Source organism: Monodon monoceros, unplaced genomic scaffold (genome assembly GCF_005190385.1).
Source record: "Monodon monoceros isolate NGI ecotype Baffin Bay Population unplaced genomic scaffold, NGI_Narwhal_1 Super_Scaffold_8, whole genome shotgun sequence".
NCBI lineage: Eukaryota > Metazoa > Chordata > Mammalia > Artiodactyla > Monodontidae > Monodon > Monodon monoceros.
Window position 1 is genome coordinate 8,486,607 of NW_021703785.1, and position 26,896 is coordinate 8,513,502.

The following is a 26,896-nucleotide window of genomic DNA, read 5'->3' on the forward strand; positions in this document are numbered from 1 at the left end:
CAGTTGGTAACAAAGATGTGTATACAGCCTGTATATTAGATGTTAATAAATTCTCTTAACAGTTGAGAGAAGTTGAAGAAGTATTTAACATATTTTAAATATTCACCTAATAATTTTGTGTTCTCTATGAAAAAAGGCAATCAGTAGTTTAGCCTAAACTACTCCAAATTCTAATTAGCAGAATCCAAATCAATGAGATTTTCCTGTATAAAAAAGCATTTAGAGGGCTTCCCTGGTGGCACAGTGGTTGAGAGTCCGCCTGCCGATGCAGGGTACACGGGTTCGTGCCCCGGTCCGGGAAGATCCCACATGCCGCGGAGCGGCTGGGCCCGTGAGCCGTGGCCGCTGAGCCTGCGCGTCCGGAGCCTGTGCTCCGCAAGGGGAGAGGCCACAACAGTGAGAGGCCTGCGTACCGCAAAAAAAAAAAAAAAAAAGCATTTAGAAAAAATGATTTTTGTGATGGGGTATATTTTGATGATTTCGTATATTATCTTCATTGTTTATGATGAAGCATTATTTAAAAATAGGGTCATTCTTCCAGTAAAGTACAAGATAATCTATGTTCCCTGAACAAACAGCTACCAGAATTTCTGACTTAGCTTATATGAGTTTCAGTTGATGACTTTAGGCTGCCTTACCATTAAACAAAACTTAAGGTGCATCAGAATCACCTGGAAAGCTTGTTAAAACTCAGATTTCTGGGCCCCATCCCCAGGTGTCTGATTCAGTAGGTCTAGGGTGGGGCCTGAGATTTTGCATTTCTGATCATTTCCCAAGTGACCCTGATGCTGCTGGTCTGAGCATTGTTAGACCAAGCCTAATCATTTGAGGTAGAAAGGATATTGGAGAGTCCACATCCATGATCATTATTTCAACCCAAAAGTATGTTGAGAAGCACTACCTAAAATGTAGGCTTTTCTCTTGATCAAAAACAAACAGCTGTTAAAATAATCTGGACTTATTTATAGAAAGCTATAGTTTATGGTATTGGACATTCTTCTGTGGTACCTCTTAAAGTTCCATAAGGATATTTTTACTCTTGTCAAAACTTTCGTACAGAGAACAGAAACAAACTGATATTCCTTTTAAAAGGATATAATCTTAACCTGCAACTTTGACTGTCAAAATAGACAGTCAAAAGTAGACTTTTGGACAGGTTTTTGAGGAAAAATCCCTCATTCTCCTAGATATGAAAATAAGTTACTTCACTTTGTCAGTGGATTGATTTATTAAGTGAATGACACTAGGTAATGAATAATTTTGTAATGTGGACAATGACTTTCCAGTTTATCTCTATACTGAGCTATGTTTTTATATACTCTATTGGGTTTCCTTAAATCTAAAAGAGAGTTCCTGTAGGAAATAGGTCCTCAGTGACAACTGATTTACACACTCTTTTCTTATATTCAGCGTTGATGACTTCTCAGAAAGAACAATTACTTCATCACTTACATCTGAAGGAAATGAAGGTAACTCTGGAGACAGAGTTTCATTGCCAGATGAACCAACATGGGCAAGTACCAGTGAAAGTAAATATCGCATACGTCACTTTAGTGAAAGTCATGAGCCATCTTCAGATAGTACTAGCTCGTCTTTGTCACTGTTTCATTCAGAAGTACAGGAAATTTTTCCAAGGTGCAGAGGGTGTCCTGAAAACGAGCATGAAACAATACAGTTTTCATCTAAGAAATTATCTTCCATAATGAAAGCCAACGAAAATAAAAATTTGATGTTTTCTTCTGACGTTAACTTTTCAAGAATTTCTAGAATCATTATAGAAAGTGAAGATCTAGATGTGGCACCACGCCCTCCTGCCCATTTATTTCTTTCTAGAGACCAAGTCAGACTTCTGGAAGAAAATGTGAGAAATAAAATTCCTTTAACATCCAAAGCTACTTTAGAGAGTAAAACTACCTATCTGTACTCAAGGTCTCAAGAGCCCTTGATTCAGAATCAACATTATGTTAGAATGGACATTTCTGCCGAAGCACAAGATTCTTTTCCGGGACAAAGTTCTCTTCCGAATCAAGATTTTTCTGAAGCCCAGTTTACTAGTCAAGCCCAACAACTTGTTAACAACCAGGAATCAATCAATAGCCAGCCTGATATCAAGGCCAGATACGTTGCTCTGCCTCAAGATTTGATGAGGAAACCACTTACCAGCAGCACACAAGACTCCTTCCAGACCCAACATAGGGACAGGAGCCAACATTTGGTCCAAGTCCCACATTCTGTTGAGACTCAAGATTCAATCAAGGACCTGGAGTCTGATAAAAAACACTCAGAAGAGGCCCAATATTCTGTTTGGTTTGAAGATTCAAACAAGAGTCAATATTCAATCCCAGGGCAAAATAATGTTTTTAATAATACCAGACATCTAGTTTTAACTCTAAGCCCAAATTCAGTTGCTAAAGTGATGCCACAACTAAAGAGTGTAAAGACAAAGGGCCAGAAACAAATTGCTAGCTCAAAATTAAACCAGTATCCTGCATATGGCTCAGTGCCTCTTTCACCTACCATGACCAGGCAGAAAAACAGAAGAAAAACATTACACAGTAAAAGTAAATTTAGTCTCAAAGTTCCACCTCAAAAGTCAAAGAAAACACCAACTTCACCGGTATTTCAAATCACAGTATGTCACACTTCAGAATGTAGCAAGTTAAGACACAGGTATAAAACTAAGAAGGAAGAGTTACATCAAAGAAAAGGTATATCAGGTATAGCGTTGTGTCATGCTTGTGCTTTCAAGCTTGTTCCTCCTTATATTAGGAAGTATTCCAGGAAAAGACTAGTGAAATTTATGCCAGGTTTAACAGGATGTAGACATTTTCCGCTGAAGCAAAATAAGTCACTGTACGCAGAGAAAGTCAACTATGCGGGGCCTGTTGAGAAAAGAGGAACCTCAGGGAGTACTAAAAATGAAAAGCATCATGGCAGAGACAATAAAGAACTAAAAAACATTTCACCAAAAATTCCACCTCAGCTAGAAGAGTCTTTCATGGTCAATACTTATAAACAAAAAGCACCTTGTTCTTCATTAATAGGAACAAATTGGAAGAATAAAGAGTCTCTTAAAGACCCAATTTTACAAGCAAAGGAAATCGATATTGCAGAGTTTTGTGCCCCAAATAGTGAAAAAACATCTGACCTGCATATTGCAAAGCATGAGACACCTTTAGAAGAAGCTATATCAGCACCTTTGCAGAAATTTGATTCCTCTCCCAAAATGGAGTCAGACAGAAGAAAGAAAACATGGGAGGACCTAAAAAGTACAGAGAATTCACATCTTCTACTTACAAATGGAGAGAAGTTACCAACTAGTACATCAGAAATGCAAAGGTGCTTTCCAAAGGGAAATAGCCACGAAAAAGAAGATTTTCTTGAAATTGTTCTGGAGTCTTCAGATGTCAACTTGCTCATTTCACTAGGAACCAAAAAGCATAAAAGCAGTGAACAATCAGCAGGTGTAGAAATTCAAGAGAGTCCAGAAGGTGTAATTGAGAAGGAAAAGAAACCATTAATAGTTAATGTTACAGAAGATGGTGACCTAAGTGAAAGTGAGGAACTTGAATGCAACACTAGAAGCAGCATAAAAAATAGGCAAGATGAAAGAATATCTGATGCATTTCACGATGCCACTCACACTGCCCTTTCTGAACCACCTCATATGGAAACGCAGAGTGGATTAAAAACCAAGAGAGATACATCAAGAATAGGGCTTAGTCATTCAGCGGTAAAGCAAGACGAATTACCAGATGACAAGAAAACATGGAGTGCAGAATACATTGAGAAGAGATGTATATTTAAAAAACCACAGGAACATGACAGAGAGGAAGAACAACAGGCTCTACAAGAAGCAGATCCACAGCTAACACCAGGTTTCAGGTTCAGTCTACAACTAAAGCAGAAGCCCAAGTACGTCAAATTTGAAATAGGACATAGCTGTTCAGAAAGTAGAACAACTCAAAATGAAGAGCTAGAGGTACAACCACACACTCTTTCTACAGAAACAATTGTGGGGACTGGTCCATGCCCCACAATGGATCCATTTCAAGTTGAGAAGGTGAAGCAAAGCACAGACAGACCTACAGGCAGGGAAACTGCAGATCCAGTGCATCCTCTTACAGTGTCAGAGAGCTTGCCAGTTTTAACTGAAACAACAGAACATGGTGTCGCATTGTGTGGAAGCCCCGGAAAGCCCCTGGATGATCAAATTGCAGAAGAAAAGGAAGACTTAAAAAGAGTTTTACCTGAAGTTGCCCTGGGGTCTTTCCATAGGCGTATGCTTCCTTTATCAAGTGTGAAAAGGCGGAGAATCAGAAAAAAATTACCAGAAACCAAAAATGTACTCTGTTTCAACCATGTAATTATGAAAGTAAAGACACCACCAATACATCATAGAAGAAGATTGAGAGGTGATTTCAAAATCATGATTAAACAAATACTGCAAGATAAAACTGTGGCAGATACGCTTCTGAACGTTATTGACCCTCACGTGTCTATTTTGCCTCATATTAGAACACGCAGCAGATTAAATGCAGAGAATCACAGTCATACCAAGCTAAAACAAGAGGTATCAGAAGTTGAAAGAGAAGAAAAGTGTTCAGATACCATTACTAAAGGAAGTGACTCTGGAGACACACCAGAAGCAGCTAAATTGCAAGATGAAGTGAGTGGGGACAAAGAAGCTTCACCAGAAGCAGTGCTGGAGGATTGCTGGAACCTCAGATTGGACGCATATCCAGAGAAAGAGCTTAAAATGAAGAAAGAAATGCAACAACCAATCACATTTGCAGAGATCATGATGGAGGCTGTTTACTCAGCCATAACAGATCCATTTCATGCTGAGAATATGAAGAAAAGCCTGACCACACAAACAGATTTAAGATGCACTGCGCATTCTGAGATGCCTCCTCCAGCATCAGAAAAATCACTCATTGGAGACCCTTTAACAACAAGAGAAAGTGATGTCCCAGATTATGGAAGTGATACAAGGGAAATGGTTTATTCTTTTGCAGAAACAAAGGCAGAGTTACCCAAAGATTTACCAGCAATTTTCCCAGAGACTTTTATTTGCCACATGCCTGTTTTATCTCATTCTAAAGTGAAGAAAAATAGAGTAAGATTCTCACACTTAGAAAGTAGAGTGAAGTCCAAGTCTGTACACATGAAGGCATTGAAGCCATCAATTTCACAAATATGTAATATCACAGGTCATAGAGAGAAACTGGAATCTGACTTTAAGGCCAAGTTTGAAAAGATCAACCAAGCTAATGGGCTGGTTTATGAATTTCTAAACACCCTTTACTCTCCTGTGTACAGCAGGTTACAAGAAGAGACAAACAGCTTCTGCCATGCTCAGGTAAAGCTCCAGGGACTAGCAGGTGAGGGGAGACCACAGTATGTTGATTTCTTTGATAAGAGTAGTGCATTCTATGACAGAGAAGAAAAAGTACAAGATGGAGAGGAAGAGGAGCAAAAAACATTGCTAGTAACTGCTCCGCAGCATACCCAGTACCTCTGGATCAATAGGTATCAAGGGAAAGAGACCCACCTTGCCAAACCAGACCCAGCACTGGACCGTTTAACACAGGAACAAGATATACAGCACCGAACATGCTTTACACAAACTGCTTTGCAGACTGGCCTCCAGATGGGTCCTCGAGAAGCTAAGGAACTCCAGAAGATCAACAAACCAGAAGATGACATAACAGCCCCTACAGGTCTGGAGATTCCAGCTCCTGAGGCAGGGAACTCATCACTTGATAAACTTTTGAACACTACAACAGAGTGTGGCCTACCATCTGGTGGAAACCTTAAAAGGGAACTAGATTCTTATTTTGTGGGGAAAAATTCAGAGTTACCAGAAAATTTGCAAGTGACCTTCCCACAGTTTTCTGATTCGGTTGACCCCTTTGTTTCTAAATCTAAAAGGAAGCAAAACGTATTAAAATTAGCAAGGAAGCACAAAACAGTGAGTTGTAGGTATAGAACTATGAGAGAACAAAAGCCATCAATTTTGCATATGCTTACTGGCAGGCAGAGCAAGGCACTGCAATGCAATTTAAAAACAAAGATGAAGAATCCACAACAAAATAAAAATATAGCAGATGCATTTTTGGATATCATTCACTTCAAGGTGCCTACTTTGCCCAACATCAAAATGAGTATTGGATTAAATGTGGAGACAGATATGCAAACGGTAACAAGACTTAGTCATATGCAGCTAGTGCAAGGGAAATCGCCAAATGGAAGAAAAATATGTTGCCCAGATTCTATCAATATGAGTAGTTTATCTAACAGTGTGAAAGATGGGGCAGAGAAGGCAAGGGAACAAGATTTACCAGCTCCAGAGACTTGCCAAGGCCTCTTATTCAATATATATCAGAAGAAGGATCATGACCTTGTCAAATCAGATGAGGAACCGAAACAACCAGGAGGTATAAATATTCAGGTACAACCACAAACACATTTTGCACAGATTATTTTAAGCTCTGCTTCATGCCCTACATTGGATCAGTTTCAACTTAGAAAGCTAGAGAGCTATGCTAGGTTTTCACCTCCAATGTCAGGAGAAGCAAAGATTGATGAACAAATATTTTCTGAAAGAGAATGTGGTGTTCCATCTGATGCAAACCATCAAAAGGAACAAGCTGATGGTATTGAAAAGAAAGAGACAGTGACTTTAGATTTCTGCCTGTCTTCTTTATCTATATCCAAAAGCAAGAGAAATTTCAAACAGTATTCAGACATGAAAACCTTAATGAAGCCCAAATGTGGAATTTTAAAAGCAAAGAAACCATCAATTTCAAACATGCTCAATATCAAGGCTGGTGCTAGCCCAAATCATAGAAAAGAATTGGGATATAACTCAACAACCAAAATGAAAGAGGTGGGTCAAGGTGAAAAAATGGCAGACGCCAGGTACTCCCTCACGTCTATTATACCTGCCGTTAATAGGTATAGCAAGAGAGAAAGGGAAAAAAACATGTTAGGGGAAAAAAGACTCAGTTATAAACAAGTAAAGCGAGAGATATCACCACATGAAGGTAATATTACTCCAGGTGACACCAAAGAAACCAATCTTCAAGATGAAGAGGAAGAAGAAGGTGAACAGGAGATGTTGTTAAAGATAATTCCACAGCACGGCCAGCATTTCATCTTCTGTTCAGGCCAGAGGAAGGAGCTTGACCTTCACAAATGGGGAAACAAAGGACATGGGAAAATTCTGTTTGTTACAGAACAAGAGGTCCCACGACAAACACACCTTCCAGATCCAACCCAGGCAGAGGAGCCAAAGAGAAGCCAGCAGACACTAAATGGCACGGTGTGGTCAGCGAGTTCAACCCTTCCCTTTCTAAAGTCAAAGGAATCACTAATCGGTCGAGTTTTAATTGATACAATGAAATGTGATGTCCCAAGTAATGGGAGATGTACGGGGGACCTGTACGATCATGGTAAAGAGGAAAAGGCAGAGTTTAAAGAATATGTACAAGCAACTGTCCTGGGGTCTTTGGATGCCTCCCCACCTGATCTATTTGAATCTAAGAGGCAGAGAAAGACACTTACATGTAGAGCCTTAAAAAGTAAAATGAGTCCCAAATGTGTTATTATGAAGACAAGGAAGGCACCAATTTCACAGATATTTAATATCCCTGGGAATGGTTATTTAAAAGCCCTACATCCAAAAACCCTGAAATCACAGATTGTTGACTTTTTAATTCAGATAAAATACTCTGGGGTACTGGAAGATCTTACTGCAGAGAGAAAGGAAGGAGTAGCCCAAGAATTACCAGCAGCAATTCCGCAGGTTTTGGATTTATCCACACTTGCTTTACCTGTGTCAAAAAGAAACAACTCAAAACTTACACACAAGAGAAATAAAATGAGTCCCAAACGTGTAACTTTGAAAGCAAAGAAGACACTGATTTCAAAGACATTTAGCATCACAAAATGTGGTGCACCAAGCCATGGTAGGCAGTTTGAATGCAACTACAAAACCATGAGGAAACAAGGTCAGTCTGTGGCAGCTGTCATCCTGAATGCCTTTTCCTCTCCCGTGGAGGTTTCACTGGACATGAAAGTGCATGACAGAAGCAAAGTAGAGACGGACATGCCGTGGAAGATGAGGTTCAGTCATGAGCTGCAACACCAAGGGCAGTGGCCAGATGGAGAAAGAGCCTCGTGTCCCTATTCCAGGGGCGAGAAGGGCAGGGCCTCAAATGTCAGGAAGGAAGTCAAAGACCTCAGTGGAGAAGCAGCGCCATGGAATTCCCAGCACCTCACTTTCCATGCTCCTAACATGAAGGAACCTCGCTTTGTGAAATCAGATCTAAAATGTAAGTATTCAGCAAGGGAAAAAACCCCAGAATCGCTTACCATAGCTCAGGAGCTGCAGCAACACACACTTTTCACACAAAGTGTATTGCATCCTGTGTCTTGCTCTATTTTGAATTCACTTCCATTTGAGAAGCTACCAAAAAGAACAAAAACACAGAGTCCAAAGATTTTATCTCCAATGACAGGGAAATCACTTAGTGAATCTTTAACTGTTAAAGCACCGACTGATATCCTATCTGAAAGAGGCCCTACAAAGGAACTTGCTGGTTCTATTCCAGAGGAAAAAATAGGGTTACCAAAGGATTTACGAGTGAGAACCCTGCAGTCTTTTGGTATCTACCTGCCAGCGTCACCTAAAATTAAAGGGTTGAGAAATGCAGCACTAATCCCTAAGTCTAGAACTGGGAAAGCCCAGATGGCATCGATTTTAAAGACAACTAATATCACTAGGTCTGGTGCCCCCAGCCATGGAAAGGAACAGGTCTACACCTTGGATGACATGGCCAAAGAAATACCTCAAAGTATGTCAAATATATTTATGAATACCTTTTTTTCACCTACACCTGTTTCACCTGCCATCAAAACACACAAAAAACTGAAAGCAAAGAAAGGCCCATTAAGAAAAAAAGTCAATATTATACAGTTAAAACAAGAGGAAGGGAAAAGAGTGTGTAAATATACCTCTAATAAATGGAGCACCTCAAGCAGCACATCAGAATCAAGATGGCAAAATGAAAAAGAAAAAATGGGCAAGGAAGTTTTATTCAAAGCAGGTCTACAATTCCTGAATAGGACCGGAAGTAGAAAAGATCAAAATATGCTTATTACAGAGCAAGAAGCATGGCAACAAGCGCTAGTTTTGGAAAATATGTTGGAGTCTATTTGTTCTCCTCTGATAATTCCATTTCAAACTGAAGAGCTGAAAAAGAATATCCTACCACAAACAGACATACTGCATAGAAAAAGTGAAAAGAGTTCACGTCTAAAAAGAGGGAAAGCAATGTTTGATGGTCTTTTAATTGATGAGGCAGTGTATAGGACTACATCTGATCAGAGCTCCACAAAGAAGCTGGATGTTCCCAGTGCAGCTTCCCAACAACTTGAAGAAGAAGAGGAAGACATAAAAACTCAAAAAATAACAAAATACACAGTTGATCAAAATATCCCACCTCCCAAGTCAGGGATCTCAGTGCTTGGAGATCCATATAATGAAAGCTCTAGAAGGAAAGTGGGTGGTCGTATTGCCAAGAAACATAAAGAGTTGCCAAGAGATTTACTAACAATATCCATGATGTCTGTTTTACCTGACTCTAAAAGGCAGAAAAAGGCATTACAATTTCCAGGAAGGAAAGATCTTATGGGTCCCAAATGTATAACAATGAAGGCAAAGAAGCCTCTTTTTTCACAGGTGCTTAATATCACTGAGGATGGTCATCTGTACTGTAGAAAGGAACAGGAAGGCCATTTAAAATCTATGATAAAGGACATGCAACCAAATAGAAGTATAGGTGATGCGTTTTTATCTCCCACACCTGTTTCAACTGATTACAAAATAGATTTTGAAATTGATAGCACACCAAAAACAGGGACGGATCGACCAAGAGTGAAAATACACAACCATACCTATCCAGAGCTAGAGAAATCACCAAGTGATGGGGAAGCATGGGAGGCCAATTTGACTGATACACAAAGCAGATCCAGCAACACAGGTAAAATGAATGTGCCACATAAAAAGGAAGAGGAAAATATCCCAGAAATGTTAGCAGAATCAGTTCTGCACTATAGTCAACACTTCCATTTCAGTTCCCATCATATGAAAAATCTTGGCCCTTGCAAACCAAAATCTAAACTGAATCGTTCAGAAGGCAGGAGGACTTGGAATTTGTCTTGTGCCATGCAAAATATGAGGCAAGAAGAACACGTTAGAGAAACTATTTTAGAGGCTGTTTCTAGAAACGTGATGAATTTTATTCGAGTACAAACATTGAAGAAAAGTCTTCGTACTCAAGAGGGAATACAATATATGGTAGGTCTAAAGACCCCATTTCCAAAAGCTAGAAAGTCAGAGACTGGTTCCATACAGTGTGATGGTCTCTGGGATGGAAATCCGAGGAGGATATGGGATCGTCCTATTTCTAAGAAAAAGACATGGAATCAAAGTGACTTAGTAAGAACTGTCTTAAAGCCTTTAGATTTCTCCAGCCTTGATCCGTCTGAACCCAGAAGCCAGAGTTACACATTAGAGGTTGCAGACAAGAAAAATACAGTGAGTCCCAAGCAGGTAATTCTGGAGGCAGAGAAACCATCAATTTTACAGGTGCTTAATAGCACAAGGTGTCTTACAGGAATCCATAGAAAAAAATTCCACAAAGTTAAGTACAAGGTAAGAGAGAGGCAATGGAATGAAAGTGTGAGAGAGACATTACTCCTCACCACTGAGGGAGCTAAGATTCCGATGCCCAAGTTAGTGATTGATCAACTCTCATTCGATACAGCAGCGAGGGACACTCTGTATAATGACAGAACATGTCACAAAAATCTGGGTGGTCTTATCACAGAGAAAAAGGCAGAGTCGGAGGAAAACTTAGCCACAGCTCTCTTGGGCCCTTTAGATTTGTTCACGCCTGTTTTATCTGACTCTGAAAGCCAGATAAACACAGTACAAGAGAAAATCATACTGAATCCCAGATGTTTAGCTCTGAAGAAAAAGGAGCCACTCATTTCACAGATACTTAAAGTCAATAGGCAGTTTGCCACAAAGCAGAGAAAAAAACTTAGATCCAATTTAAAAACCAAAATGAAAGAGATTTGGCAAGGTAAAAATGTGGCTGTTATATTTACAAATGCCATTTACTTCACATTGGATACCTCTGACATTAAACGGCAAAGCAGATTCAAGACAGAGACAGACAGAGTATCAAGGTTTAGTCCTGTACAACCAACACACATGGAGTTGCCAGTTGAAAGCCGAGTGATTTTACAATCAGTTAATGCCACAGGTCATGCTGCTTTAAGCATTAATAAGGAACAGGACCAGGAACAGGAGGTGGGCATAGAGAGAGAGAAAACTGTGTTAAATGCAGACCTAAAATCTACAGATGCTTCTACGTCTATTCCACCGCACATAAAAATGGAGCAGTCACCTAGTACCTGGGGTAACTATGAAGAATCTTCTGAAAAGAGAAATGCCCTGAACAAAGCAAAAGTTACAGAGGAAGAAGAGTATGAACAACAGGTTTTGTTTGGAGCACCTCCACAAAATACCCAGCCATTTGAGTTTCTACAAACGAGACAGCAAGAACCATGTGTCTCAGGAACCATCCAGAATTCTGCTTATGCTTACAATCCTAAATATCCTAAAATCATAAAACATAAAGGTAATGCAAAAGCAGCAGATGTGACAAACACTACGCATACTGAACAGGTAAAATCGAAGGCAAAGAAACCACTTGTTTCCCTGATGTATAACACAACAGGGTATGGAACCCAGAGCAACGAAAAGGAAACAAGGTGTAACATCAAGAAACAGAAGCCGGGGTTCCAGCAAGGTAACGCTGAGGTAGAGTTCGTTCTGAAAACTATCTGTGACTCTGGGTCTATTCCACCTCAACTTCAAGCGCTGATGGAAGCAGAAAGGGAAAAAGGCAAGGCACAAAGGCTGATACACATTCCTCCAGAGCCAAAGCTGGAGAAAGCACTAAACAGAAGACAAATAGCATTTTCACAGTCCATTGCTAAGAGTGCTAAATCAAGAAATATTAAAACACTGAAACAGTATATTAGAGAGCAAGAAGAAAAGTACCAAATTGCTTCACCAGACGTTCTCCCACAATGTAAATACCGATTCATGATGAGCCAGCCACTGAAGAAAGAGCCTGACGATGTCAAATTCACAGTAGATTTGAAAAGAGAAGTATATCCTGATCGACATTCACAAAAGAGGGAAACCAACTGCACTACGTTTGACATCTCAAGAATTAGATTACACACAAAACACAAATTCCTTATCACACCAGGAGTAAAGGAGGGATATGGAGACATGACCCAACGTCCATTTCCAACTCCACAGTGGAGAGAAGTATCCAAGAAAATGGACATTTCCTTAAGTTCAAAAGGAAAGAATATGTTTCTTCCAGAGTTGGATGCTTCTCAACAGAACACTTGCAAGGAGCAGAAACTGCTGAAACAAGGAAGTATTTCAAGGACACACCTGGAGCATACTTTGTATCCCATTATGGAAACTCGTCATTTGGAAAATACAGTAAAGGTCTCTGAGGAAGGTATGTACATTGACAGAAAAAATATTTCACATCTATTGGGCAGAGAAGGATTAAGAGAAACTGATACCTTACAAGGTTCAAAAGGACAGACGTTTCTTTGTACAAATGTAGAGGCCCAGCGATATATGTCTGCGGTGCAGAAAGGAGAAGTGAAACCAGATCACGCTCCTGAACAGATTCTGGATTCGTTATCTTGCCCCAGTGAGGAGCCTCTTCATGTAAAAGGGGCAAGAAATGCAACAGGGAAAGAAAATGTTAACATCCCTATCATTTCAAATGTAAATTCATGGAGAAAAGAGAAACCAAAGTTAATGGATATTCTGTCAAAATCAAATGGACAGAAAATAAAGTTTTCCAAAAAACGGAGGGCAAAGCAACAAAATAGTTCTAACCAGAACGAAGAAAATCTTCTGGAATCAGTTGCCTCTTGCATAGTGCATCAACTCCATATTGGAAAGCGAAAGAAAGAAGTCTCAGCCAAAGGAATCAGTCCAACAGTTTTGAGCCCAGTGGTAGAGAAAGCATCAAACAAAGCAGATATTCCAGTGGATCAACCTCCATGCTCAGAAGGAATTAATTTGCATATTGGAGAAAGAAAAGAACATCAACAAGAAAATATATGCAAGGCTCTTGCAACATCTGTTTCTCATTCTTTGATGAATATACTTCAGATTAAATTGCTAAGGGTAACGAAAGCATTAAAGGAAGTCAATAGTCCAATGTACCACACTTCAAATACAGAAGGAATTGGCTTGCCTATTGCAGGAAGAGAAGAGCAACCAGAACGTATACAACATATTTGTCCATATCTTGCTTCTGACTCTTCGAGAGATATATTTCAAAGTAAGATGCTGTGTGAAAAGAAGGCATCAGAAGTAGTTAGCACAGTGGGTTACACTCCAAGTACAGAAGGAATTGGTTCGCTTATTACAGGAAAGGGAGACCAGCAAGGGAAATGTACTTATGAGGCTCTTCAAAAGTCTGCATCTCACCCCCAAGCAGGTCTACGTCAAACTGATACCCCAGTGCAAGAAGTAAAACTAGGTGGCACAAATAGGATGAACTGTGAACATTCACCTCCACAGGCTCAGGAAGCATTAAAAGGAATGGGTGTTATTGTTGGATATATTCAAAAAAGTGAAGAAAGACAAAACTTACTCAGTATAGAACAAAGCCAGCAGCACTCGCTGACTCCCTCTGAGAATCTTGTGGAGCATACGTCTTACCTTCAAAATGATCCCTGGCTGCTGCCACATTTAACACCTCTGACAAAGGAAGCATTATCGGAAGTAGGTAGTGTGTCAAGCAGGATAAAAGGATTAGATTTGATTTCTAAAGATCAACTAAATACCGGATGTGAGTATGGCCTGGAATGGACTGTACCCTCGATTCCTCCAAGGCAAACAACAAAACAAAATACAAGGCCGCCTTTAGAATCATTCACTAAAACTGTAAAATATCAGAATGTCTCATTGCCGAAAGGAGAGAAATCACTGGATGGGGCGCAGGTAATTGATTCAATATCAAATGTTAGCTCCCCCAAGCTAAGAGTTAGAAAGAATGTGCAATTACATAAAACGTATCAAAAAAAGGTGCAGAAAGAGGTATGTTTACCTGGATTATTTTCACATTCTCTTTCTATCCATATGCCTCTTTTGCCTGAAAATAAAAGACAGAAGAATGACTTAAAGCAAGGAGTTAAGAAAGGCAGAGTACACCCCCAAAGAACTTTGGAGAAATTGGTATTTTCAAATATATTTAATACCACTGATGGTGGTAGCCCAGGCAATAGAACAGAACTGCAGTGGAGGATAAAAGAGAAAATGGTAAATATAAAACATAGAAAGGTCAAACCCGATTTGATTTTGACAAGTATATATGACTTCATCCCTTCTTTACCTTACCTCAAATTGAATAAAAAGACAATTGATGAGATTATCTCAAATAATGTAAAAAGAATAAAACAACCTGTATCACAGAAAAAGGAGAAGGAAAGAAGAAAAGTCAATATGAAAGGAATAATGGATCCCAACGTTATCTTGAAAGCAAAGAAATCATCACTGTCACGTATACTCAATGAAAAGGAATTGCCAGGGCTGTTGAACATTATAAAACAAGAGAGCAATGTGCAGATAGGTAAAGGTAAATCAGGTGTGAAACTGACAAACCTGTTTACTTCCTTACCATCTCTATCACATCCTAATTTGAATTCAAGAACAAAAGAAGGAAGAGATAAATCAGGAACACCATGGAACTGCCTTCCACCACTAAACCTCCAGGCATCATCAAATATCAGGAAAACATCATTTGCAGAGTCAATTAATAGAGACAGTTTAAGCAACATGATAGAATCAAAACAACGTTTGCCCCAGAAAATGAAGGAAGATGAAGACAATATAGTATACATGAAAGATATAAGGGGCTGCAAACGTGCCCCTTTTAAAAGAAAGAAAAAACTTTTTACACATACACTGCATGGAAACGAACCACAGTGGAACAATAAAGAACAAGAGAAAATGATGCAGGAAGATAAGAGTGATCTAGTTGTAGTTCAGAATAATCCCTGTGTTTCCATTCTGTCTTCACCTCACCTGGAATGGGGTCCTGCAGTGAAAGAAGAGGCATACATGCGAGGAGTGTCAGGGTTCTGCCTTCCACCATTTACCCTCCAGGGGTTGTCAGATGCAGTGATAATATGTGGGGAGCCAACTGATGATATTTTAAGCAGCATAGAAAGATCAAAATGTATGTCACAGGAGAATGAAGATAAAGTGGAAATGGCTTTGGAAGAGATAAGGAATCCCAAAAGAATAGCTTTGGAGGCGAACCAGTCTCCAATTGCACGGGAATTACAGTTGAACATCAAAAAAAAAGAGGAAAAGATGCAGGAACATAAAGATGAACGAGCTGGGATTCAGAGAAAATCTTGTGTTTCCATCTCTTCTCTGCCTTACTGTGAAGTGGACACAAGAAGGAAAGGAGAAGCAATCATGCTAAGAAAAACAAGATCCTCTTTTCTACAACCCAAACTCCACGATTCATCAGATACAGGAAACATAGCACATAAAAAGTCTGTTTATGGTGATAACTCAAACAATGTAAAAAAAGCCAAAGAACATATAATGCAGGAAGAAGAGGGAAGACTAAAAATGGCAAAAGTCCTATCTTTGGAGAAAAAGAAATCACCAAGTTCACAGGAAATCCAGTTGGACATCAAAGAACAAAAGAAAAAGATACAAAGAATTCAGGGTGAACCAAGTGTGATTTTGACATGTACTTCCATACCTGCTACTTCTTTTAAATTGGATACAAGAATAAAAGAGGAAGACTACAGAGCTGAAGTAACAAGGTACTCTCTTCCAGAACCATCACAGCAGAAATCATCAGATGTAGTGAAGAAAGAAAATAAAGAGTTCATCAAGGGTAATATCACAAGTGATGTACAAGCAGCAAACGAATATATGCCCCAGAAAGGAGAGGATAGAGGAAAAGTGGTAAATATGAAATATATAATGTACTCCAAAGAGACAACTTCCAAGGCAAAGGTATTACCACTTCCACATGTACCCAATACCCCTGGCAGGTGTAGCCCCCAAATTAGAGAAGTACAGACAAACAGAAGAGAAGACTTGGGACATGTACAGGAAAGAAGAAGTGAACTACATGAGGTTCTGACAGAACCTTGTCTACTTCAATTTACATTAAGCAAAGTTACAGAAGGCAAGAAAGAGAAGCAAAGAGTAATAAAACCCGGTATTCCATTCTCATGGCACAGGGAATCATCAAATGCAGAGAAATTAAAATACACACTGTCACCTGTGAATGATATCTCAAGTGATTTGAAAAGAACAAAATACATGACACAGAAAGAGGAGCGTAAAGCAAATATTTTTGCGAGAAACCTGATGCATCCCAAGTGCTTAGCTTTGAAGGCAAAGAAATCACCCCTTTTCCATATACTCAAAGCAAAGAAACTGCAAGTGAACATCAAAGAGCAAGTGAAAAGGGGGCAGGAAGGTAGAAGGGACACAGTCGTGCTTCTGAGCAAAATTTGTCCTTTTGTCAGTTCTTCAGTTCATCTTAAATTTGACACAACAACAGAAGAGGAAGGTGGTCCAGGAATCATAAGGAATTATGTGCCACCCCCTGAGCTCCAAGATTCATTGCCTTCAGTGCAGATAGCCCCTCCAAAGTCAACTGATAGCCACAGAAAGAAAGGAAAACAACATCCCCCACCGAAAGAAAAGGACAGAGTACAAACAGCAGCCATGAGCGGCTCAGTGCATGCCAGTGGCACAGATTTCAAGGCAAAGACATCATCCCCTCCTCATGTGTTCAGTGTTGCTGAGCACGGTGCTCTGAGCAGGAGAAAGGAGCCATGGCCGAGCACTGAGGAGAGAGTAGAACAGGGGCAGGGAAGAACAGAAGACCTTGATGTGGCTCCAACAAAAAGTCCTTCCTCGCCTTCTCCATCTCACCATAGATTGGATGCAGGAACCAAAGGAGACGAAGACTTGCCTGCAGTTGCAGGATTCTCTCTTTCACCATTTCAGCTCCCTGAGTCATCAGGTGCAGGGAAAATCAGATATGCAGATTCCAGTCAAGGTATTAGCTCATGTAATGGAATAATAAAAACTAATGGACATATGCCATATAGAGAGACAAAGGTCAGAGTAAAAACAAAGGACAAGAAAGATAGAATATACCCCAAAATAATAACTTTGGAAGCCCATACATCCCCACTTACACATCTACTCAGTAGAAACAGACTACCTTTGAATGTCAAAGGGCAAGGGAAGGAAGTGCAGGACAGCAAAGGTGAGCCAGAAATGGTTCTGAAGGAAACTCATGCCTCCTTACTTTCTCCATCTTACCTGAAATGGGACACTAGCAGGAATGAAAAGGAACACACAGAAAGAATAATACAATCCTGTTTTTCACCACTGATGATTTATGATCCATTCAATCCAAGCAAAAAAGCAGATGCTAAGTCATTTGACGGTTATTTGTTAAAAGACAAAGATAGACTCAAAACAGTTATTGAAGACAAAGTGCTCCCAAGTGAAAAAGCAGATACTAGGTCATGTGATGGTTATAGGTTAAAAGAGGAAGTTAGACTCAAAACAGATACTCAAGACAAAGTGCTCCTGATATCTATGCATCAGAGTGCAAAGGAATTACCACTTTCACATATACGTGATACCAAAGAATTGAAGTGGAAAATTAAAGAGCAAAAGAGAAAGGTACAGAGAGAGGACAGTGAACTAGTCACAAAACTGAAAAACATTTATACTCCTTTACTGGCTCTACCATATCTTAAATCTGATACAACAGAAGGAGAGGGGTACCTGATAAGAATTACAAAATTGCCTCTCCCACAAGCACAGTCCAAGGAATCATCAGAATATGCTGAGACCAATGAGGGACAACTTTCAAAATATGTAAAAAAATTAAAAGAACACATGCTACACAAAGAAGAGAAGGAGAGAGAGAAATATGTGGATATGAATAGTAGAGTGGACCACAATAATATGGATTTGGAAGCAAAGAAATCACCTATTTTACTTACATACAATCTAAGTGACCTTCAGTGGAAAACTAAAGGGCAAGAAGGGAAGGTTCAGGAAGGTAAACGGGAGCCGGGTGATGCAACACTGACTGAGACTTGCACTTCTAAATCTTCTCTTTACCTTGACAAAAACACCAGCATCAGAGAAGAGGGCATGCCAATGCTATCAAGACCCTCTTTTCCCCCAGTAAACTTCCAGAAATCATCAGGTTCTGAGGAAGTGGTACATGCAGAGCCAATGGCTAGTGATACTGTCATCAGTCCCCCAAAAGAAAAACAACATTTGCCCCAGAACAGGGAAGAGGATGGTGTAGAAAGAGGAAACCTCAAGTCCCCCAAACATCATGAAATGGAGATGCAGGAAAGTAAAGATGGACCAGGTATGGTTCTGACCAAATCTACTTCATCACCATCTCTCCCTGCCCTCAAATTGGATAAAGTACAAGTCAATAATGAAATGCTAGCACTTAAAAGGTCTGTTTTCCTGAGAATATCGTACGCAGGGGAAATAGTACATACAGATTCAATCAGTGCTGATACCACAAAAGTTGGTCAAAACCTGAAGAAATGTTCTACTTCATCACCATCTCTCCCTGCCCTCAAAATAGATAAAGAAATACAAGTCGACAGTGAAATGCTAGCACTTAAAAGGTCTGTTTTGCTCAGAATATCAAATGCAGGGCAAATAGTACATACATATTCAATTAGTGGTGATACCACGAAAGATGTTCAAAACGAGGAACGACCTATGCCTGAGAAAGAAGAGAGGGAAAGAGAAAAAATGGTAGATAGGAGAGATGCGATGCACACCAAAGATATAACTTTGAAGTCCAAGAAGTCACCTTCTTCATATATGCTCCACAGAACAGAATTACATCTGAACATTGGGGGGATAGAGCAAAAGAAACAGGAAAGTCAAGGTAAACCACCCAGTACGGTGGTAAGAAACATTTATGTTTCCAAACCTCCAACTAAGCTGGAATTGGATAAAGGTACACAAGTAGATGAAGGAAGGCTTGGAATTAAAAAACCCTCTCTACTTCCAAGAATGCTTTCAGCATTATCAGATGCAAAGAAGAGACCAGATACGAAGGGAATTGGTAGTGATGTAATAAAAAGAAAACAACATATGTCAGAGAAAGAAAAAAAGTATGATGTGAAAAAAGTAGATATGAGGCTCAGGACACATCACAAAGAGGCAACGATTTCACCAATACCACATGTCCTTAGTACAAAGGAATTTGTGTTGAATGTTATTAAAGGGCCAGAGGAAAAAGTGCACAAAGGTAAAGATGAACCATGTATGGTTCTGACAAGAACTTTTCTTTCCATCCCATCAGCACCTCTTTATCTAGAGTCAGGGAGCAAAATAGACAAAGACGCACCAGGAATCATGGGATCCTCTCGTCCACAGCAGAATCTCCAGGAATCATTAGATACCCAGAAAACAGCAATTAGAGAGTCAGCTGCTGGTGAGAGTGAAATTGTTAAAAATGCAGAACACTCGGTGCCAGAAGAGGCCATGCAACAGTGGACCTCAAACTTCATGATCAGTGTACAGCAAAGGAAAGAGCCTCCACGAGTCAAATCTGAAGGATTTGATGATTGGAAGTCACCACCTTTGGCAGGGGGTCCAGATGCAACATACATGACAATACATCCCAAATTGCAGCCAAAACCTATTTTAGAAAATTTTACTTGCAAAGAAAAAATCAAGCCCACTAATCATTTAGAGTCAAAAGCACCTGAAATAAAACTGAATTTGATACCAGAGGTGGTAAAACAATCCTTCCAAAAGTTCAACTTTTATCAAAAACTGGCTATTTCAAAACATAACAGTTGGAAGCTCTATCCAAGACATAAAAAACTGTTCTTTTTATCTCTGGGAGGGATTGATACCATAGAATTTAACCTAAAGCACAAATACCAAAAAGACTCACCTCCTGTCAGCTGTATGAAGTCACTGATTGTTAATGTTTCAAGGGGCAATGAAAAGATCATTACAAAGTTAAAGAGTATAAATGAGCTAGATAGTGGAACATCTCCTTTGACTTCTGCTAGAGAGATGACATTGCCTCATATTCTCCAAAACTATTCAGTAGGAGAAAAAAACAAACTTCTCATACACTTTTCTATGAAAACACTGGAGATTCAAATGAAAGCCTTTCCCAGAATTGTAAGAGAATCTTACACAATGGCCAGGGCTCAGGATGGAAGGAAGCCTTTATCTAAATGTATTCATTCTGGTGTCAAAGTACCAAAACGAAAAAACAGAGTTTTGTTACTTTTTGAGGAAAAATCTCTTCATCAAGTAGATCTTGATTTACAATACAAATACCTTCGTTTTCTCCTGGGCTCTCCAGTCAAAAGTATGTTCCCTAAGCCAAATGCACTTCCCAAACATATTATTAAATTACAGACAGTTGCAATACGTAAAAAAGTAGACAATAGTGGAGAAAGTGGTGGTCTTTCCATTGGTACAAGACCGTTAGAAGAACATATCTCTTTCAAAAAGCAAAGTTTCCATGAAAACTCATCATTAGTCAGAAATTTCTTGGAGCCCACTCAGGTTTGTGCCTCTGGCCCTGATCAACACAACACAGTGCAGAAAGATACCATGGCTCTTTCAAAGTTAAAATCTCATGCGACTCCAGAAAAAGATAAACGATGTCATGTATGGTTTCAAGAAACAAATACATGTGAATCTGTTGATTTAAAGACTCAGGAAAAGACTCAGGATTTAGTTGATTCCCATTCAATTCAGAATTTTGAAGATTTTATTGATAGTCAGACAAATATTGAGAGTTCAGATAACTTGGAGGAATGCTCAGCTCTTGATGTACACGAGAGTGAAGAATGTATATTTTCAGATGCCAACCCTTATTTAAGTTGGAAGTCACAGAATATTCTGTTTGAATTACAGAAAGACATGCCTGTGGAAAATCTCTACAAGAAGAAAAAAATCAAAACTGATTTGAAACCACTTTACAGTGAAGATTCAGGTTCCCATCATATTAGAGGCTGTCAAAAACATTCCTCATTTGTGACACCAACTTCTTACAAATCCCACAAAAGCAGGAAACATAGGTCATCCTCCGAAATGACACCACCTTCTTATGAATCTCACAAAAGCAGGAAACATAGGTCATCTTCCAAAATGCGACCTCCTGACTTGTGGTGTCACAGTTCCTTAAATACTGTAGAGGTTTTGTCTGTATCATCTTCCATTCCGTTCAGCGAAGAGAAGCTTTCGCAGACTGCAAGGAGTGGAAAATGTTATTCTTTAGTCCCCTTAACGGAATCAGATATTGAATTACATCTTGCAAAAAGCCAAGGCAAACCTCACAGGCATTTGGAAAGCAAAGAACGAAAGAAGGCCAAATTGTATTTATCTAGAAAGAACAACACTCCTTGGGAATGTGATGACAGTTATACACAGCGTAAAGAGAAACGCACAAGAAAGGAGAAAGTACGGGATTATGAGTCAGAAAGGTCAGATTATTTCCCAAGCAAACATAAGTCAGCATCAAAACCTCAAGAGGATATCAGCTTCCATTCTGAAAGAGAACAAAACCAGCCATTTTTTTATGCCTGTATACCATCAGACTCGCTGGAGATTATACCCCAAACCGTTCACTGGACTATTCCCCGCAACATTTTAAGGAAGAAGAACTTCAGAAGTCCCCTGGTGGCCAAGATTTCAAGTTCTTGCAACATATGGAGTTCATCCAAAAAGCTGCTGGGGTCGCTGTTAGGGTCCTTCAGCCTCGTTCGTCAAAAATGATGTTACCATATCAAGATTCATCTCGAGGGGAAAGCTGGTTGCTCTTGTGATATTCTTTGAAAAATAAAATCATATAAAGTCAAATGGTTTCCTCATGAAGTGTTTTCTAAACTGACACCTTTTATTTCTACAGTAGATTTGCACAGTTCTGGGAGGGATGGATGGGAAAACAGATGATTTCCGGTTTGGTCCAGCCATGCGTGAGATCTCCCCTCAGTTTGTGCTACCTCCTTATAATCCCCAAAGGAGAAGCCCACAGATGCCGAAGCCCCCTTCCCACCCTCCCCACGCACTCCCCCATGACTGAAGGGTGAGTCGGAGGAATTGTAGCCCATACATGAGATTGAGAGTACCCTGAAAGGTAGGAGGACATAGATACTGAAGGGAGACAGTTTCAAGTAGCAGCGAGGGTTCAACATTGTCAAATGTCACAAGATACAGGGATAAGTACTGGTTTTGAGAACCCAGGTTCCTCTGACGGCTTTGTCCTTGTCCCCAACCACAAGTGGAACCCACAGCAGCTCTGTGACCCATACCTGCTCACCACCTGCCATGGCTAGGGCATCAACGCGCTTGGGGACCTCAGCACAGAGCACCTGCCACTGCATCCTCTGGGGGGGTGGTGGTGGCAGGGAGCCGCCCCACAGCACTGCCAGATGAAGGGAGACACCTCTCAGTGCACCTGAACTACCTGCCCTCCTATTACTACCTGCCCTGGGTTGTGAGGGCCCTGGTGGGGGATGGAGCAGGTCCACCTGTAGACAGAGATGACTGAGAGATGGAGTGTGATCCGGGGCACTGCCAGCAGTGCACCCTCACCTTTGCCCTCAGGGCTGCTGACCCCACCCCCTGCCCCCAGGCTCTTGCAGGAGGCCCAGAAAAGCTGAGTTGACCCAGGGGCTGCCAGGAGAAGAACCCAGATGTGTGAGATTGGGGGTGGGGTGGTGGGATTTTTAGCGCCAAGTGAATTTTTTTGAATGTATTTTGTACTGGCTTATTTCTTGTATGTAAATAAAATATTGGTCTCATTTGGAAAAAAAAATATTTTTTTGCCTCATAAAAATTCCATAATGTTAATCATTTTATTATTATATTTTTCATATCACCATTATATTCATGCTAGGATAACAATGCTTCCTCTATTATAAATGCTACTTGATCTCTTTAAAACACATATTTCCTATGTGTGGAATATTTGGGCATGCTTAATAAAATACAAAACTATAAAAATTTCCAATTTTTTTTTTACCAAGGAAAGTATCTAATTGTATACAACTTACACACAACTTTTAATTTTAATAATAGAAACAATGAAATTATTTCACTTCTTGACATTTATCAAGACTTTAACTCCCTAAGACATGCACTACAACCACGCACTAGATTCTGTCATCCGTATGATGGTCTTGGCATCTGAGTCATGTCTGTTGGGTTTGACAATCAAATTGAGTATTTTATTACTTTTTATTATAGAGAATTTTGAGGATACACACACAAAAAAGACAGTAGTATAATGTACCTCTATGTGCCCCTCACTCAGCCCTTAAACTTTAACCTATAGTCATACCTGCCTCATCCACTTCTCCATTAGTATTTTGAAGAAAATTACAGGTATATAATTTTATCTAAAAATATTTTACATATCTCTACAAGATAACTTTTTAACAACCATCTCATATCTAAGAAGTAACAATAATTATGTAGTATCAAATATTCAGTCAGATGATTTCCAACTATCTCATGAATGTCATTTTCTAATAGTTCCCATTCCATTGCTTTTTTTTTCTTCAAATTGAAGAAACCAGGTTGTTCTGTAGAGTTTCCCACAACCTGCAGTTTGCTGATAGTGTCCCCATTTCAGATTGAAATTATTTAACTTTGAATTCCTACTTGTTCCTTAAAAGGTCTTTAAATAGATTACACAGTGTGCACCATTTAGAGTAAAATGTAGTGTTTCAGAAGACTGCCTGTCACTTCTGGCAATGCAAATTAGAGCTGTCACAGCTATAGGGCTATTATATATTTATCTGCTGTATAGAGATGTTCTATAGTTACATGTTCTATAGGGCTGTTATATATTATATGTTATTTAGAGCTGTTACAGCTGAAATAGCAAAATTTTTTACCATAAATGGTAGGGAGGGATTAAGTGACTAGTTCTTGTATTGTGAAGAACTTGCACTGAGACATCAAATGTCTATTTGTCAATCTATTTGAAAAGTATTACAAAATTTTGAATACCAAATTAGATATGAAAGGGAATATTTATTTAGAGTGAGAAATCAATACACATTTCAAATTGTATAAAGCTGATCAAACTAAAACCATCATGAGTCCAAAAACGATAACTGCTTTTTATACTTGTTATTAACTTCTTAGTATACTTTTTTCCTACTTTTTTTTTTGGGTGCATGCTCTCTGATCACCTCTTCGTAAAACAACAATTTTGTAATACAATTTTTCCTATAGAGATCAAAAGTAAACCAGTCTTCTGGGGCTTGATCAACACTTGTTGTTTACTATTAACAATTTAGAAAGTTCAAGCACCTTTGCTGACTCAGTGACCATTTAGCACACCGTTTCATCTGGAACCACCAGACTTCATCCGAACAGGATGCAGAAAGTACTGTAAGATGCAAGCTGACAAGCTGAGGTGCATAAATGTGTTACTTTGCCCACAGATGTCCTTGCTGTCTGTGGTACTAGTATAGGTGTGTACTCCAGAAACAAATATCATAAACTCTGTATCATGGAATCCTCATTAAAAAAGAAAGTATAGTGAATGCATCTGCTCTTTTGATTCTCTTCCTTTTGGAAAAGAACGTCCTTTTTGACTAGGTGTTGTAGAGAATGATTTATAGCTTATAATTTTACACACCTGATGCATGGAAGACTTTTCCAGTTTCCTATCCAAATCTTCCAAGTCTTGTTTCTCCTCTATGACACATATTCCTCTTGCTCTGGGCACTGTAGGAAGCTATATAGCCTTGCACCCTCAAGTCCCAACCTGGGATGTGTCCTTCCCAGTGGGCAGAAGGATTCCTAGAACTTATCTCTATACCAGGATGGCCAGCATTAGTTATAGACAAAAGTAAATGTCAATCACATAAACATGTAGCCCACTAAACCCAAACTAAATGCATCCTGACTCAACTTCCCCTGAGCCTAAACCCCCAAACACGAAGTCAGATGTGACAAAGTGTAAATCAAAGTGGAAAGCAAGAATACTTTTAACTAATTGGAGTTAAAACGTCTCACTCTCACAAATCTTTGGGGCCCGGAAGCTCAAGCTTCTTTAGCCTTTATGGTACATCTGCTTATGCAAATCACATTACATTAATTAATTAATTTCCATATTCTAGCAACAAACATTTATTCAGTGTCTGCCATGTGCCAGGCCTTGTCCTGGGTGCCGGACCTAACAAAGCACAATCTCAACTTGGGAAGCTCACAGTTAGCAGGTCGAGAAGAGACAGTCTTTGCAAAGCGCTGCGACAGGACAGGATTAGACACATGCATACGTACACAAACACAGCCTGGGGCATCTAATTTCCCCAACACACATGCATATCTTCCTGGTATCTTTGCTGGAGAAAACAAAAGCAGTTCTGAGGCCAAAATTATTTGTCCTAAGCCATATGTCAAGAATTACCCATTTGGTATGGGTATTGGCAAAATGATGAACCCCCAAGCCAAATCTTCTGGTGACCCACATGGCCTGCCTTCTTTTAGACACACAAGACTCTGGAGGAACCAAGGCATGTGTTTCCTCGTGGCTTTAAAGACCCAAGTTACAATAGATGGTGATGGTGTAGCCATGAGCCGTTAAAACTGGGGAGAGAGATTTAGGCTTGTGTTTTGAGGTAATGAGGGAACTTGGGAGGACAGAGACAGTGTTTGTCATAAGCAAGATGTACACTTAGGTCTGAGAGTTTCCTAGTTCTACTGCACACAACTACACCCCTGCAAGGCCTGACGCATTACTTGGAAGAAATAGAGAAAGCAGCAGGAATTCATCCTTGAGTCAGAGGTTACCAAACTTTCTCAGGGCTTTCAGTGCCTCTGGTTTTTTTCATTACACTCCTAGGGCAAAATAAATAAGCCAACAATTCTGCAATATTAAGTAGCATAGGTCCAAACAACTTAATTATGATTTATATCTTAACCACTTAGGAGTTGCTTGAAAAAAAAGCAATATAAATCAAAAGAAAAAAATATTTTTATTTCATTCTTAAATAACCACACTTACTAGTTGGATGTGTATACCTGTTGGGCCCTGCACAACGTTTCAAACTTTGGGAATCAGATTGGACACTTCACGTTGATTTTTGTGCAGTACTTGCTTTTCTTTTCGCAACAGCTAAAAGCCTCAGCTTCACAAAGAATTTACATAATGGAAAGGAATATAGCACCATTGAATGATTGTGAAGTCCCTTGAGCTAGTAGTTCACTCTGTGTCCAACAGATGTCGCTGTGTTCCCCCCACAATTTAAACCAATTCCACGTGGCCACAGGGCATAGGTTTGGGACCGCCCAGAAACGCTAACAAACGGAGCAGGCGAAATAAAAGCCCCAAGAAAAGACTGATCTCTGTACCCAAAGGACCAGGGAATGGGACGCTGAGCAGTACAGAACCCTTTTCACAATACCTGCTCTATTCCAAGTACCACGAATAAATCACACCCTTTCCTCTCTCCCCTGGGAACAGTGCCGGTGTGGACTGTTCCCTGTCTATGAGCTGACACAGGACCCCCATCCTACCAGCCCAGGGTTAAAGTGTCCACAGAGCCCGAGGGTGGTGCCCAGACTTCCACCAAATAAGGTAACTAGCTGGCCAGTTAGAAGATTTAAAGTGGAACTAGAAAAAAGTCCAGAATATCTTCAAATATTACTCATCACACCAAGAACCAGGAACATCTCATC

The 26,896-nt window shown here is 39.8% G+C and overlaps 1 protein-coding gene across 1 annotated transcript in view; it reads left to right on the forward strand.

Moving 5' to 3' along the window:
• CCDC168 (coiled-coil domain containing 168) overlaps positions 1-21,994 on the forward strand; it is a 28,183-nt gene extending 6,189 nt beyond the window's left edge. The window contains exons 4-8 of the mRNA XM_029210525.1: positions 1,411-5,746; positions 6,326-7,506; positions 9,970-18,663; positions 18,841-21,276; positions 21,334-21,994. Of these exons, the coding sequence (XP_029066358.1) occupies positions 1,411-5,746; positions 6,326-7,506; positions 9,970-18,663; positions 18,841-21,276; positions 21,334-21,973 (17,287 nt within the window). The 3' untranslated portion in view covers positions 21,974-21,994. The remainder of the gene's footprint in view (positions 1-1,410; positions 5,747-6,325; positions 7,507-9,969; positions 18,664-18,840; positions 21,277-21,333) is intronic.
• Positions 21,995-26,896: the final 4,902 nt, after the last annotated feature.